The 12,866-nt window shown below is 40.7% G+C and overlaps 2 protein-coding genes across 2 annotated transcripts; both read right to left on the bottom strand.

The window, feature by feature from the left end:
* Positions 1-3,918: 3,918 nt before the first annotated feature.
* On the bottom strand, positions 3,919-6,272 carry LOC112903331 (aspartic proteinase Asp1-like). Its single transcript, XM_025972569.1, has 6 exons — positions 6,085-6,272; positions 5,816-5,942; positions 5,153-5,388; positions 4,831-5,066; positions 4,431-4,570; positions 3,919-4,335 (listed from the first exon to the last, which is right to left on the bottom strand). The coding sequence occupies exons 1-6, from the start codon at positions 6,192-6,194 to the stop codon at positions 4,135-4,137; spliced, it is 1,050 nt and encodes a 349-aa protein (XP_025828354.1). The 5' UTR covers positions 6,195-6,272; the 3' UTR covers positions 3,919-4,134.
* A 2,606-nt stretch (positions 6,273-8,878) lies between these two features.
* LOC112903313 (aspartic proteinase Asp1-like) lies at positions 8,879-12,866 on the bottom strand. Its single transcript, XM_025972554.1, has 8 exons — positions 12,587-12,866; positions 11,703-11,820; positions 11,071-11,303; positions 10,757-10,993; positions 9,869-10,007; positions 9,597-9,785; positions 9,433-9,502; positions 8,879-9,342 (listed from the first exon to the last, which is right to left on the bottom strand). The coding sequence occupies exons 1-8, from the start codon at positions 12,730-12,732 to the stop codon at positions 9,230-9,232; spliced, it is 1,245 nt and encodes a 414-aa protein (XP_025828339.1). The 5' UTR covers positions 12,733-12,866; the 3' UTR covers positions 8,879-9,229.

Genomic DNA, 12,866 nt, shown 5'->3' with positions numbered 1-12,866 from the left:
GATGGTCGAAGAAGATGGATCTTGAGCAGTAATGCTAGGCGGTGATGCTGCAGTGCACTTCCCTCTTGCTGGAACTCGGTGCTCTGTTTCGTGGGATGGCGAGAGACAGAGGAGACGTGAGGTATTTATAGGAGCCTCCTCCAGTCGATCTGCCTAGTTTTGTTTTCTTATGTGATTTTGCATTTGGATTGTTCCAAGTTAAATTATTAATTATGTGCTTTTTGTTTCTGAGTTACTGGTTTTGCTTGCCTAAATATCGGTGTATTGGATTTCAAAACCTCTCTCTCTTTTTTTGGATACTAATGTTTTTTTTGAGACGCATATGTAGAGAAGCATTATTTTCTTATACAGAAATTGGAGCATTCATATACATTTAAAGGGATCAAGTTGGATATGAAAATATGATAGCTCCTGTAATATACTTTGAATTTTTTATCGCACAAAATAAGTTGCCTTAAAAATATGTAAACATAGGAAGTTTGACAGCAACCAACTCAGAAGCACATGCACATGCATACATGCACTACATAACCTTCTAAAACTGTAGGTTTGCTCAACTGAATGCTATGATTGACTTGAGCACCGGCCGTACCTGTCCATGTGCTATCTTTGTTGAGATAATAAGCACAGTATAAATATGATATTTGTAAATGGACCGTGATAAGGTGTATAAATCACAAATATTTTCTTATGCAGTAGAAAAGTGACCACATTATATCACATTCTGAAGGACCTCTTCGCTGCATGTAAAAAACGAATCACGGGGCTCATCTGGCATTGGACTATTTTCCCCTATGTTTAGAAGGGGTAAAGCAAACAAACTCACAATCCCTACCTGATGAAAACATACTACCTGATGGCCCGCATCCTATTAAATGTTTAATCTTAAACGACTTTATTTGACCGTTTTTCCTCGGGAAAAACCGGGAAAATAAAGATTGGAATTTTGTCTCTGTCAATAAGCAGAGGTTGGCTCTCGTATTCCATATAATAGATCCATTTCTTCAACTAAAAAAGATGATTTCAATCCGTATATGTTGCCCATATTTTTTTGCTGATTTGATATACTAGTGAATATTATATACACAGCGTGGACTAATTCAGTTACACAAATATTTGTACAATGACAAGATATAAACTCTAACCAATAATTCATGAACATGTGCGTAGACAAAAATATCCGTTAAATGGAAAATATATATACAATCTAGAATAAAGTTTAACTCAACAATTATTTTTTTGGAAGTTATAGTTGGCATAAATCGTAACTTAGTCAGTCCCATGAGAATGGCATTCATCTGGAGGAAATATTTCTATACACAGTATTTCACATCCCTGTGCAAAGTATCCACTCTGCAGAGGATAAGGCTACGAAGATACATTTCTAGTATATTACTACACATTAGAAAGCATACTTGTAAGTCATGCCAATTCAGCCATCTTTAATAAGTAAATGTCCCCTTTAATTCCGTTTGTTCCAATTAGCTATATATGACGCGAAAATATGCTTCGCGCCAGCTATATGAACTGCTCCGTGCAGATACACTCCACCATTTGGTATGAAAGAAAAGTGTTGAAGAATGGAGAGCATGCATGTGACTAGTGGTTCATTTCCAGCTAAAAGGATCAAGGTGGAATGGTGGACGAGAAAATGTTGAAGGTCCAGGAAGACATTTTGCTCACACAGAAGTTATCTTCTAAAAAAGTGCACCCAGGAAGTTTCAACGACCCACTCTCAAGCACATGCACTAGTTACCTTCCAAAAACTGTAGTAATGCTCACCTGAATGCACATGCACCATTTCCTTCTAGTTTTTAAGGCAGTCCACATGAACCAGTTGGCGTGGCCACTAGGGGATACTAAATCTGCTATGTGCTATCCGTGTTGAGATAGTAAGCACAACATAGGGATATGGTCAATGGGCAGTTATAATGTGTATAAATGAAAGATATTTTTTTTATGATCTATTATTTTGTGCTTTTTTTATTTTTCAGATTTTTAGGGCCTCAGCTGCATCACTGATCCGCCTTGTCACTTATGCATGGTTGTGCAGATGGGGTTTTTTTTTCGGGTCAAACAGAAAACTATCATCACGGTGCTCACCTTGCTTCTCACATCGATATATTTTTCACTCTTGTGTTTAGAATAGGTCCATGGAGGCACGGAGCAAATACACTCGCAACTCCCTGGCAGAGTGTCGGGTGAAGAGGTACTACATGAGTACATGGTGGTTCACAATCTAGCCAATGGATAGACCTTAAGTGATGTTATCATTTGTTCGGCAGAAAAATAAGAATTTTTTTCTTTATCGATAGGGAGAGCTTGATCTCTTATATAAAATGGGTCCAATATTTTCCTTTTCCTCTGAAGATAGGCAAGATTGGACTTTTTTCTTTTAAAATACTCATACTCCAATATGTTGCTACATCCTTTAATTATTTTTTAATTATGCTATGCTAGTGAATGTTATATTCATAGCATGGACTATTGCAATGAAACGGTAAGGAAAACTCAAAATAAAACATGCATTAAATGGGAACAGAAATAAAAATATTCATGACGTGGAAAGTACATATACAATCAATAAACTTCTAGTGTTTTTTCTTCAATCTGCTCATATTTAAAAGTGGTTAATTGTAGGTCTCCAGAATAAGCATCTTATTTACATGGTGATCCATTTTGTTGTTCCTTCTCCATCACAGCTTAGCCATTCCAATCATAAAAGAAAACTTATTCAATCCCACAAAAACATAATGCTTATTAGTTGGGACAAATAGCGGTGCCCAATATTGAAAGATATCCCCTAGTTGAAGTATAAATTCAAGGTTAAGAGGAAACATACTTGTGAACCATTTGTAGTAATGAATGCCCCCCATGTTTTGTTCTTCTTGCTGATGCAGAACTTATATGTAACAGCCAGCTACTATACCTTACTGCGTGCAGAACTCTCCAATTGATATATACGAAGGCATGCATGAAAGTGTGCATGTGAGTAAGATGGTTCAATTTCAGTAAAACGCCTGAATTTCCACTCAAGTGATCTCTTCAATAATTCACATCATAAGTACAAATATTTCCTTCTTTTCTCTCATTTTTTAACAATATTTTTTTAATTTGATCATAAATGATGGAATATGCTAGGTAAAATCAGCCCTCAATTTTTTATCACAACCCACATGACTATCGTTCGTAATTACAACAGTATGAACTGCTTTTGATACGAGTTTTATTTCAATAGACAGGTACGTGGAAAATTAAGATGATAAATGTCTAGTTTTGTACACTTCATTTTTGAAATGATTTCTTGTACACTTCATGAAGACAAGTTAGAAAGAAATTGTCACTCCCATAGTAATGATCTTAGGATACATTTTGTTTGCAGATTTCCTATGTCCTCTGTTGTCAATATGAAACAAAGAGCAGAAACACCACTCTAGTTTGTCCCAATTTTCATAAAGCGTCTTGTATTTTCTCTGCTGTAGTCGGTATAATGTTTTAGCAATAACTGGAAAAATAAGGTCGAAAAAAGCATATTACCATTGCCTCATTAGAGAAACTTTAGAGGCGCACGTACGGGTGAACAGAATGCATGGAGAATCTCAGGTGAAAGACGTACGGGAAAAAAACCAACTTCATTTCATCATGATCAGGAGGAGGAGCATACAGATTCCTTAATCTCATGTGCCTTTATTACATTCCTTTATTTTTTTGGTTAATACGTCACATACTTTCACCTCTCTCACCTTCAGTGTGTTACTGCAAACACTCTCCTCTGATGCATGAAGCGGTCATGTTCCTAGACTTCTTGGGGCATTCTGTCACACAGCGAAGGTGCCCATCCAAGCCTCCCTATCTCGTTGTCGTATATCACCAACTGATCCTGCATTGTGATTGCTGCAAAAGAGAAGATCCATGCATGCAAGTTGTTTTACAGAGGCTCAGGGTGTCCTTCCTAATTGCAGAAACTGAGATCGGTTTCTGAATTTTTCACCTCCAATCAAGTACGTGCCTATGTCTGCCGTCCCAAGGATTCCCAAGCACGCGCTCCCTTGTTCCTGCCACAAACATGAAAACGATGGCATTTGTTCAGGTGTTCTCCTTTCCTTCGATGCTCTGTCGTTCAAGTCAACAAATTCAAGTGTTTACAGTGGTAATGAGGTAGTTTTCAGGAAGGATAGTCATGGTGACCCCATTGCCAAAGTTCAGGGAGATTAGTGACTTGAATTCCTTGTTGAGGTCGTCCAGAGATTTGAATGGGCCATTCCCTTTCCAGCATAGAGGCAGTGCTGGGTCATGCACCTCTTCAACTGATGACTTGCTGAGAGAGGCCTTCAGCTGCAAGATCATCCACGGCCACGGGTCATGAATTTTATGTCCAATTGTTGTTCATAATACACAGGCGTTAGAACGCATCGTGATTTGGAGCCTACCGCAGTAACGAGTTGAGAATGAAGAAGTTCAGGCAAGTAAGTGTAGGCGCTGCCACTGTCAAGGACCACCTCCATCGGCTCTGCGCCTATTGACATCGTATCCAGTTGCAGGGTTGCATGGCCAGCTGAGTAAGGATAAGGTTTCCTGAAAATATATTGTATCATGTTATGCAATCGTGTGAAACTAAATAAAAACAAAAGAAAGCTCAGTCATAGGCTTCTTTAACTTTTACAGGTTTTACAGAATTGACAACTAAAATGTGAAGGGAATACAATGTCTTGATAACTGCAGAAAATCCAGGAATCAAACACTGAAATTGATGTCTGACAACACTGAAAAACTCCATCAATTTGGCATGCCACAAACAAGCAAACACACATTGGGCAATAGAGCTTGCATACCCGGGTGTTCTTGGTGCCATGGGGACCCAGGTTACATCTGAAGCGGGCACGTTCTCTTCCCCAAAGAAGAGGTAGCCCCCTCCTTTTGTACTGAGGCAATGGCCAATCACATTCTTTGTGATGATCTTTTGGTTCTTGAGCTGCGAGACCAGCGATACCGAGCTCGGTCCAAGACCAAGGGTGCCATCCACTGTCATTATCTTCCCAGCGTTCTTCCCCTGGTCATAACCACACCTGCGCAAAGCCGCAAACAAAAGTAGCCGGCCTTAAAAAAGAGTCATTGTGCAGTGATCATGAAGTGTTGCATTGCAGGGGCGTACCCGATTGCGAGGTCAGGGTGGTCATTGGAGGCCTTGGCCATGGGTAATGAGAACTTGTCTGTCATGAGCACACCAATAGACGATCCATCTGCATATGTGAGCGTGTAGTCGCATTGAAATGGTTCTGCGCAGTGCTTGGTTGTGCCCAGGTCCTGGTGCAGAGTGTCGCATAGGGGGTCCGTGCATGGGACGACCTTGTAACTAGGCGGTCCTGGCTGGTAATGTGGATGTGGCACCTGTGACAACATCACCAAGACAGAGAAACAACATCAAGCACTGCAGTTCATTTGGAAAAAATGCTAACATTGCAAATTTTATGCCTGAACAAGGATTTGGTAACAACATTTGATGGTAAACTTCTTTCAAAAAAACATTTGATGGAAAACACAACATATTTGGGATCAGATTTCTATACAAGTAACAATACAGACTATGGGTTACTGACCTACCAAGGTCAAAGAATGTTAGGAACAAGGTTTCTGTTCCCTTGTGAACAACACCACAACTCCACAAGTGCTCGGGACTACTGGATTCTGATATTTTTTAAAAACAATTATTTTTTGCCGTAGCAACTGCACTGTTTGCAAGCAGATTCTTTTTTCCCGAAAGACAGTTCCAAACAGAGATGATAAGTGAAAAGAAAACCTGCAGCAATGAGCGTACCTTGTTGCACCTTTCACAGGCACCATTTGATGCGGCACACTCCAGCCAGGTGAGGTCGCTGCCAGTGTCCACACTCAAGAAGTATGGCTTCGATGGGTCCGCGATGTTCATGGTGACATAGAAGTGGCTGCAGAGGCACAGAAAAATTCAGCAACAAGGATCACATCGTGCATTTCTCACGAACGAGGTTGCAAAGATGGCAATAAACCGGAGGAATCGTCAGAAACAAGACGGTGTTACGCATCAACATTTGAAGGCTGCGTGTTTACCCTGCAGGGTAGACATTGCCGTCGAGCTTGAACACCATGGAGGAGGAGGCCGACGGGAGAAGTGGAAGCAGGAGAAGGAGGCCGGCGACCAGGGTCCACCTGGCAGCCATTGCAGTTGAAGACTGAGTTCTTGAGTGGTAACGGGAGCTAGCTGCACTTCCCTTTACTGAAACCCCAGTTCTCTGCTGCTTGTGATGGCGAGAGATGACGGGGATGCGAGGTATTTATAGGCGACCCGTTGGTTAGGGAGGCTTGCTCTGTTGCGTGCATTTTTTTCTTTGTTATTCTAACATGGTTTTGCATTTGCATGGTTTCAGATTCAAACGTCCGGATCTTTTTCAAGTGGTTGTTTTTGATTTGTGAATTTGCTTTGAATATTTATCGTTTCATTATTATTATTATTATTATTATTACTACTACTACTACTACTACTACTACTACTACTACTACTACCCATATCTATTCTACACCAATAGCTAGACTAAGCTGAATTACTGAATAATTTTTCAGTAGTTCAGTAACCAGCAAGCCATGTTCAGTGACTTGGTAAATTTAGTTCAGTATTTTGACCTAAGGGGTAGAATAACATTGCCGTTGTTGTTATTATTATTATTATTATTATTATTATTTATAGTAGTATTTTTCTAGGATGCTAATAAGGGTTCTTATACTGCCATACTGAGATTAAGGCTGTTAAGAAAATATTACAGCTCCAACAAGATATTCTTATCACATGTAATTAATTTTACCATATAAAAGGGCACATGTATAGGAAGTTTCAACAACCCACTTGGAAGCTAATTAAGAAAATAGGCTTCACATTTTCAGAGCATCTAACCTATCACAGCGGAAGCTTTGTTCTGTTCAACTGAATGCACCATTGACTTGACAGCACCAGGGAATACTGGACCATCTACTATGTGCTATATTTGGAGATAAATAGCATAAATATAGAAATAGGAAAAAACTAGCATAAATATATGGTCATATATGGTCGATGGGTAGTTGGGCAGAGTTGCAGAGATAGTTCGTATAGATCGCAGACCTCTTTTCATGCATCATCTGAGAACTAGGGTTCCCATTTTCACATTCCTGGGCATCTCCAACCTCCAGCTGGTCACTTGTTGTTTTGCAACCAAGTATAGAAGATATTCTATAGGAGTACTCGTAGGGGACGGAGAGAGACAGAGGCAACGTGAGGATTTACTGTTTACAGGAGCTATATTGCTTGCAGGCTGCCTCCAATACGTGCATTTTATTGGGTTTTCTTTACTTTATTTGTTATTCTAACGTCATTTTTTTTATGTTTTTGAGTTCAAATTTCTTGACTTCTTCTCAAGTGACGGATTTTGTTCCCCTACAGTATTGAGCTTGAAATTTTTCATTTTCTTCGTAGTGGTATGTTTCGAAGAATGGTTCACGTACAGCTTCAACTTCTAGTGAGACAGATGAGAAAAATGTTAACTCTCCAACAAGATATTTTGATCACTCACAACAGCAACTTAATCTGGAGTTATTCCGGAAATAGGCTTTACATTTAGAGTATCAATCGATCTGGTAATTCGCAATTTATAGTTTTTCTGAATTGGATGCACGATTGACTTGAGCACCAGGGCATATTATTGGTGAAAGCGTACTAGAAGAGAGTGCATGCATGTGAGAAGAAAGGTTCATTTTTGGTAACATAACATCATTCCCTTAAAAGGATCCCAATCCCATGAACATATTGACCAAACTCACTTTGAATAATTCACATAATAAATAGAAATACTTCGTTTTCCCTCTATATTTTAAATATATATTTCTGTCTCGATTAAGTTAGCAGAGAAGGAATGTGCAGTATTTTATTGCAAAATATATAGGGGTGACACCTTCTAGAAATAGTGGGTGAGTATCAAGTCAAGATTTAATGTCAAACCAGTAAGTTTTGGTAATTATCCTCTCCATCATATCAGATAAAATTGGGGCACCAACACATGGAAAATTGAGGTGAAATCAATATGAACAATAGTGCAGCAGCAGAAATTGGGAGATTAAGAAAAGAGTGAGGCATTTTCCATTGAAATTAAGGAAAAAGCGAGTCCTGATGCACTGCAGTTCATGTAGATAGCAACATCTTGATAGCCACTCATCAGAAATTGGAAAGTTATAAGGAAAGAGCGAGGCATTTTCCATTGAAATGATAATATTGGTATTTCTAGTAATGCCCCATCACAGCTCACAGTATTATCATTCACAGTTACAGCAGAATGAACTTCTCATTTGAAGTTTGATTCCAATAGTCATGTGGAAAATCAGAGTAAATGCCAAAATGTTTTTTGCACACGTCATGAGATACGATTAGAAAAATTGTCTCGAGTCGTGATCTTAGGATACATAAGCTCACACAATTCATGTGTCCTCAGTCAATATATTGACTATAAACCTCCTATGTATATGTACTTCTACAAACAGTGAAACCACTCATCTCTATGCAAATTATTTGTCCTTTATCAGTAAATTATGAGAAATTAATTAGTACGAGTTTCAAGTGATTATGATGCAAATCATGATTAGAACTTTAGTGAGAAATCCTTCTCAAAATAAATGCCATCAGGCTTAAATGTTTGATACCTAATCTACAGAGTACTACTAACTCTTGAAAGTTACTATATACTTGAACGGCAATACATCAGGACTCTCTGCAATCACAGAAAGCATCCCACACTTGTCCTCTATTCAATTCATTAGCCAAATATTTGGCCTCTCAGTTTATTTGATTTTTTTGAACATAAATTTATTTGTACTATTGCAATGGAATAAGCATCTCTGTGTCCTTAATTATAAATGGAAGTCTAGAGGATGTTCAAGTAAATGGCATATAAAAAACAACTCAGGCCAACCTTATAAATCATGGACTCCCATTTCATTATGAACACAAGGAGCATACAGCCACTGTTAGTAACTTCCTATTGCCTCTCTAACCTTCACTCCTTAATCTCAATCCCCTCACATGTAACACGCATTATTCCGACAGTAACAAGCTGGCACTCTTCAGTTGGGAAGTTGATCATTCCGAGGAGTTTTGATGATAGTAATTTTCACAAACTCCATCAGCAGTACATGGAAACGATTCAAGAGCTCATGGTTCTAATATGGGAAATGATCATGGAAAGGAAGACAGAATAGACTTGGCACTCCTAGTGCATGGTCCACGCACCCATCCAATCTGCGCTTTCTCATTATCATATATCACCATCTGATCCTGCATTGTGATGTCTAGAAAACAAAAGTTCAACAGAAGTTATTACATAAAGTTGCAGTGTATCAGAGTTTCAAAACTGAGAACTGTATGACTGGACTCTGTACCTCCAATAACGTTGAAACTCAGCTTAGGTGCCGTTCCGTCAAGGATGCCCAAGCACGCATTTCCATTTTTCTGGCACAAAACGTAAGAAGATATTTAGCAATCATTTCATTCTGTAAAACATTGTGGTTCACTGATGCTAGTCAGTTAAGTCTTGAGTGATTACAGTGACAACGAGGTAGTTTTCAGGAGGGATCTCCATGACAGCATTCTTGCCATTGGCAAAGCTCAGAGACAGTGGCTTGAATTCCTTCTTGACGTCAAACACAGATTTGAATGCTTTTTGCCCTTTCCAGCACAGAGGCAGCTCAGGATCTGACACCTGTTTAAGTGATTTGCTGAGACCACCTTTGATCTGCAAGGTCAGAGTACCATTAGTTTACTGTTTATTTCCTTAAAAATTCATGGAAATTGGAACACATCGTGACTGAAATATACCGCAGAGACAACAGCTTGGTATGGCTGGGCAGTAAAGTAGGTATAGGTGCTACCACTGTCAAATACGACCTCCATAGGCTTTACGCCTAGCGAACGTCTATCAAATTGCAGCGTTCCTGAGCCAGGTGAGTAGTAGTTCCTGAAAAACCAATGTTGTATAATGTGTCAAAACAAATGAAGAAAGGGGGAAAAGTTTGTAGATGCCCGTAGCCCCTTATATACAAGTCTATGATATATGGAATTAGCCATGATGTATATCCTGATTCTCAGGCTCTCAGTATTTCAATTCAGGTGTTATACTTGACCTGATTCATTCACAAATTCCAACAATCAAGGGACACCCTGCGTTTTATTTTTGAAGAATGGCTATTGATTCCATAAACTGACATCAAAGTCTCGAAACAATCTGGAAATTATGTGAAAAATTACAGTAATGGCATATTGTCCCTACAGTAATATATTGTGACAGAGTGCAAACAAACTTGCAAGAATCAAATAAACTGATTCTCATACTCAGTGTTTCCCGTGTTATACTTGGCCTGAGTTCGCAAATCTTAACAATCAAGGGACGCCTAGTTTTTTTTAAAAGAATGGTCATTAATTTTGTAAGCTGGCATCAGAATCTAGAAATAGACTGGAAATGATAAACAAGAGTGCAAATTATTTATAAAGTATAACATTACTGAGTTGTCAAGGGAATTTATGTGAAAAATTAGCCTTCCAATCTAATGGCACAAAAAGGATAATACTTGCACTGATTTTATAACGGTATATTGACCTTCAGACCATATTGTAACAGAGTGTTACCAAACTTGCAGAAACCAAATATGGACAAAGCTTTGTATGGTCATATCACAAGTAAGAAACACTGGAGATAATGATGTGTACCCAGATGTGCTCCGAGACATAGGCACCCAAGTTACGCGTGAAGTAGGCACGATATCATCCCCAAAGAAGAGGAACCCCCCTCCGTTCGTGCTGAGGCAATGGCCAAGGACATTCTTGGTGACCCCTTGTTGCTTGAGCTGTGAAAGAAGGCTAACTGATCCCCTCCCAAGCCCAAGCAAGCCGTCTGTCACTGCTTGCACCGCACCATTTTTCCCCACTTGCTGATCATACCCACACCTGTGCAAACAAAAGCAACCATATCAACAACTGAATCCGGCAACATTATCAAGAAATATTTTATTCAAGTGTTATACCCAAAAGTCAGGCTGGGACGGATGTTGGAGGACTTGCTCAGGGGCAACGAGAAGTTGTCGGTGATAAGCACACCTTGAGACGATGCGCTGTCTGTGTACTTGATTTGGTAGTCACATTGTTTTGGTGAAGGGCACTTCTTGTTAGAGCCCAGTCCACTGTGCAGTGCAGTGCAAAGAGAATCTGCACACGGTATAAGCCTGTTCTGTGCAGGCCGATACAATGGGTGCGGCACCTGCAACAACCATCAGGAACACAAGATCAAGGAGCATGTCAAAATTCTACATTTCCAAGCAAACCTAGAAATCAAATGAAAATAAAGTTTTTCGTTGAACTGGAGAAGTCAATTAGTTCATGTGGGATATTTGGAAGCAATAGTGATACTAATTCCTGGGTCAAACCTACTGGCAAAGTTGGAATACAAAGACAAGTCAAATTTACACCAGAAGCATGTTGCTTTTTTTAAGAAAAAAAAAAGACTTGGACTTAGAACAACGTGTTTCTTGCAACATAGGTACAGAGTTCATTCTGAAACGAATACCATGATCAAACATTCAAACAGGCAAACACAGTGGACCCCAGAAACCAAGACTAGAGTTATGATGATGCAGTTCTGAACAATCATCTATTTTACCTTGTTGCAACTCTGGCAGGGTGCGTCGCACTGAAGCCATGTGAGGTCGCTCCCGGTGTCCACGTCCAGGAAGTAGGGCTTCGCAGGGTTCCCAATGTTCATAGTGACATAGTAGTGGCTGTAGAGATGGAACAGAATGTCAACTGTCAAGTGCTGAAAACAAGTGACTGCACTTGCTTATAAACTTGGATGGAATTGGATGGTAAAGGAGATCAGACTTATATTTTTTAAAGTGAAAATTAAATAAAGAAAATAAGCAGAGGATGCTCTCCTTTTCCGCAACAGAAAAAATGTGGAGTTACTGAGATACTATGAGCAAGAAACGCCACATGCTAGTCAGTCAGGTAACAAGAGCAGAGAAGGAAGCACGGAAGGGACCGGGGTAAAAGTCGACGCCCATGGAAGCACGCAACAGCCTGAAAGTAATAGCACACCAAGAAGGACCAAGAAAAAGAGAAGAGAGAAAAAAACGACGCTTCGGTTGGAGCGAAGAGCAGGCGGTAAACGGTAACTATCGTGGTAAGATTCTGTTGGAGTGAATAGTAAATTGGTGATGCTCTGAACTACTACTGACGACGAACCGTGAAAAGGAAATGCAGGCAAGAAAGGGGGCGCAAAGTCAAAAGAGAGGACTCGGTCAGACGAAGGCCAACGCCCGCGGCGCGACGGAAACAAGGCGAGACGGCTTTGCATTCGCAGCAGGCACGCACAAACCAATCCGCCGCGCCACCAACCCGATTGGGTGAAAAGACCCCAGATTTTGCATCCAATCAATCAGACGGCAAGAACCCAAATTCCGCGGCGTATTCTTGCCCACAATCCGGTCCTCGGCCTACACTAGTCCAACGTTGATCAAGGGCCCGGGAGGAGAGGAGGTCGCGTACCCTGTGGGGTAGACGTCGCCGTGGAGCTGGAACGCGGCGGTGGACGCCGCCCTCGCCGGCGTGGCGGCGCGGGACGGAGTGGCCACGAGCGGGAGGAGGACCGCCAGGAGGAGCGCGACGCCCGGGGCCCGCCTGGCGGCGGCCATGGCGGGGCGAGGCGGGGAGGAGGGAGGAGTGGTGTGGGCGCCCGCGACGCGGCTTGGAGTTTTTCCTCCCCCTTCCTCTGCCTCGAGGAGGGATGGTGGTGGTGGGGGAGCAGAGGAGGGAAACGGGAGGAGAA

Source organism: Panicum hallii, chromosome 8 (genome assembly GCF_002211085.1).
Source record: "Panicum hallii strain FIL2 chromosome 8, PHallii_v3.1, whole genome shotgun sequence".
Classification (NCBI taxonomy): domain Eukaryota; kingdom Viridiplantae; phylum Streptophyta; class Magnoliopsida; order Poales; family Poaceae; genus Panicum; species Panicum hallii.
The sequence above is the reverse complement of the archived record's forward strand: the minus strand, read 5'-3'. Positions and strand labels throughout refer to the sequence as shown.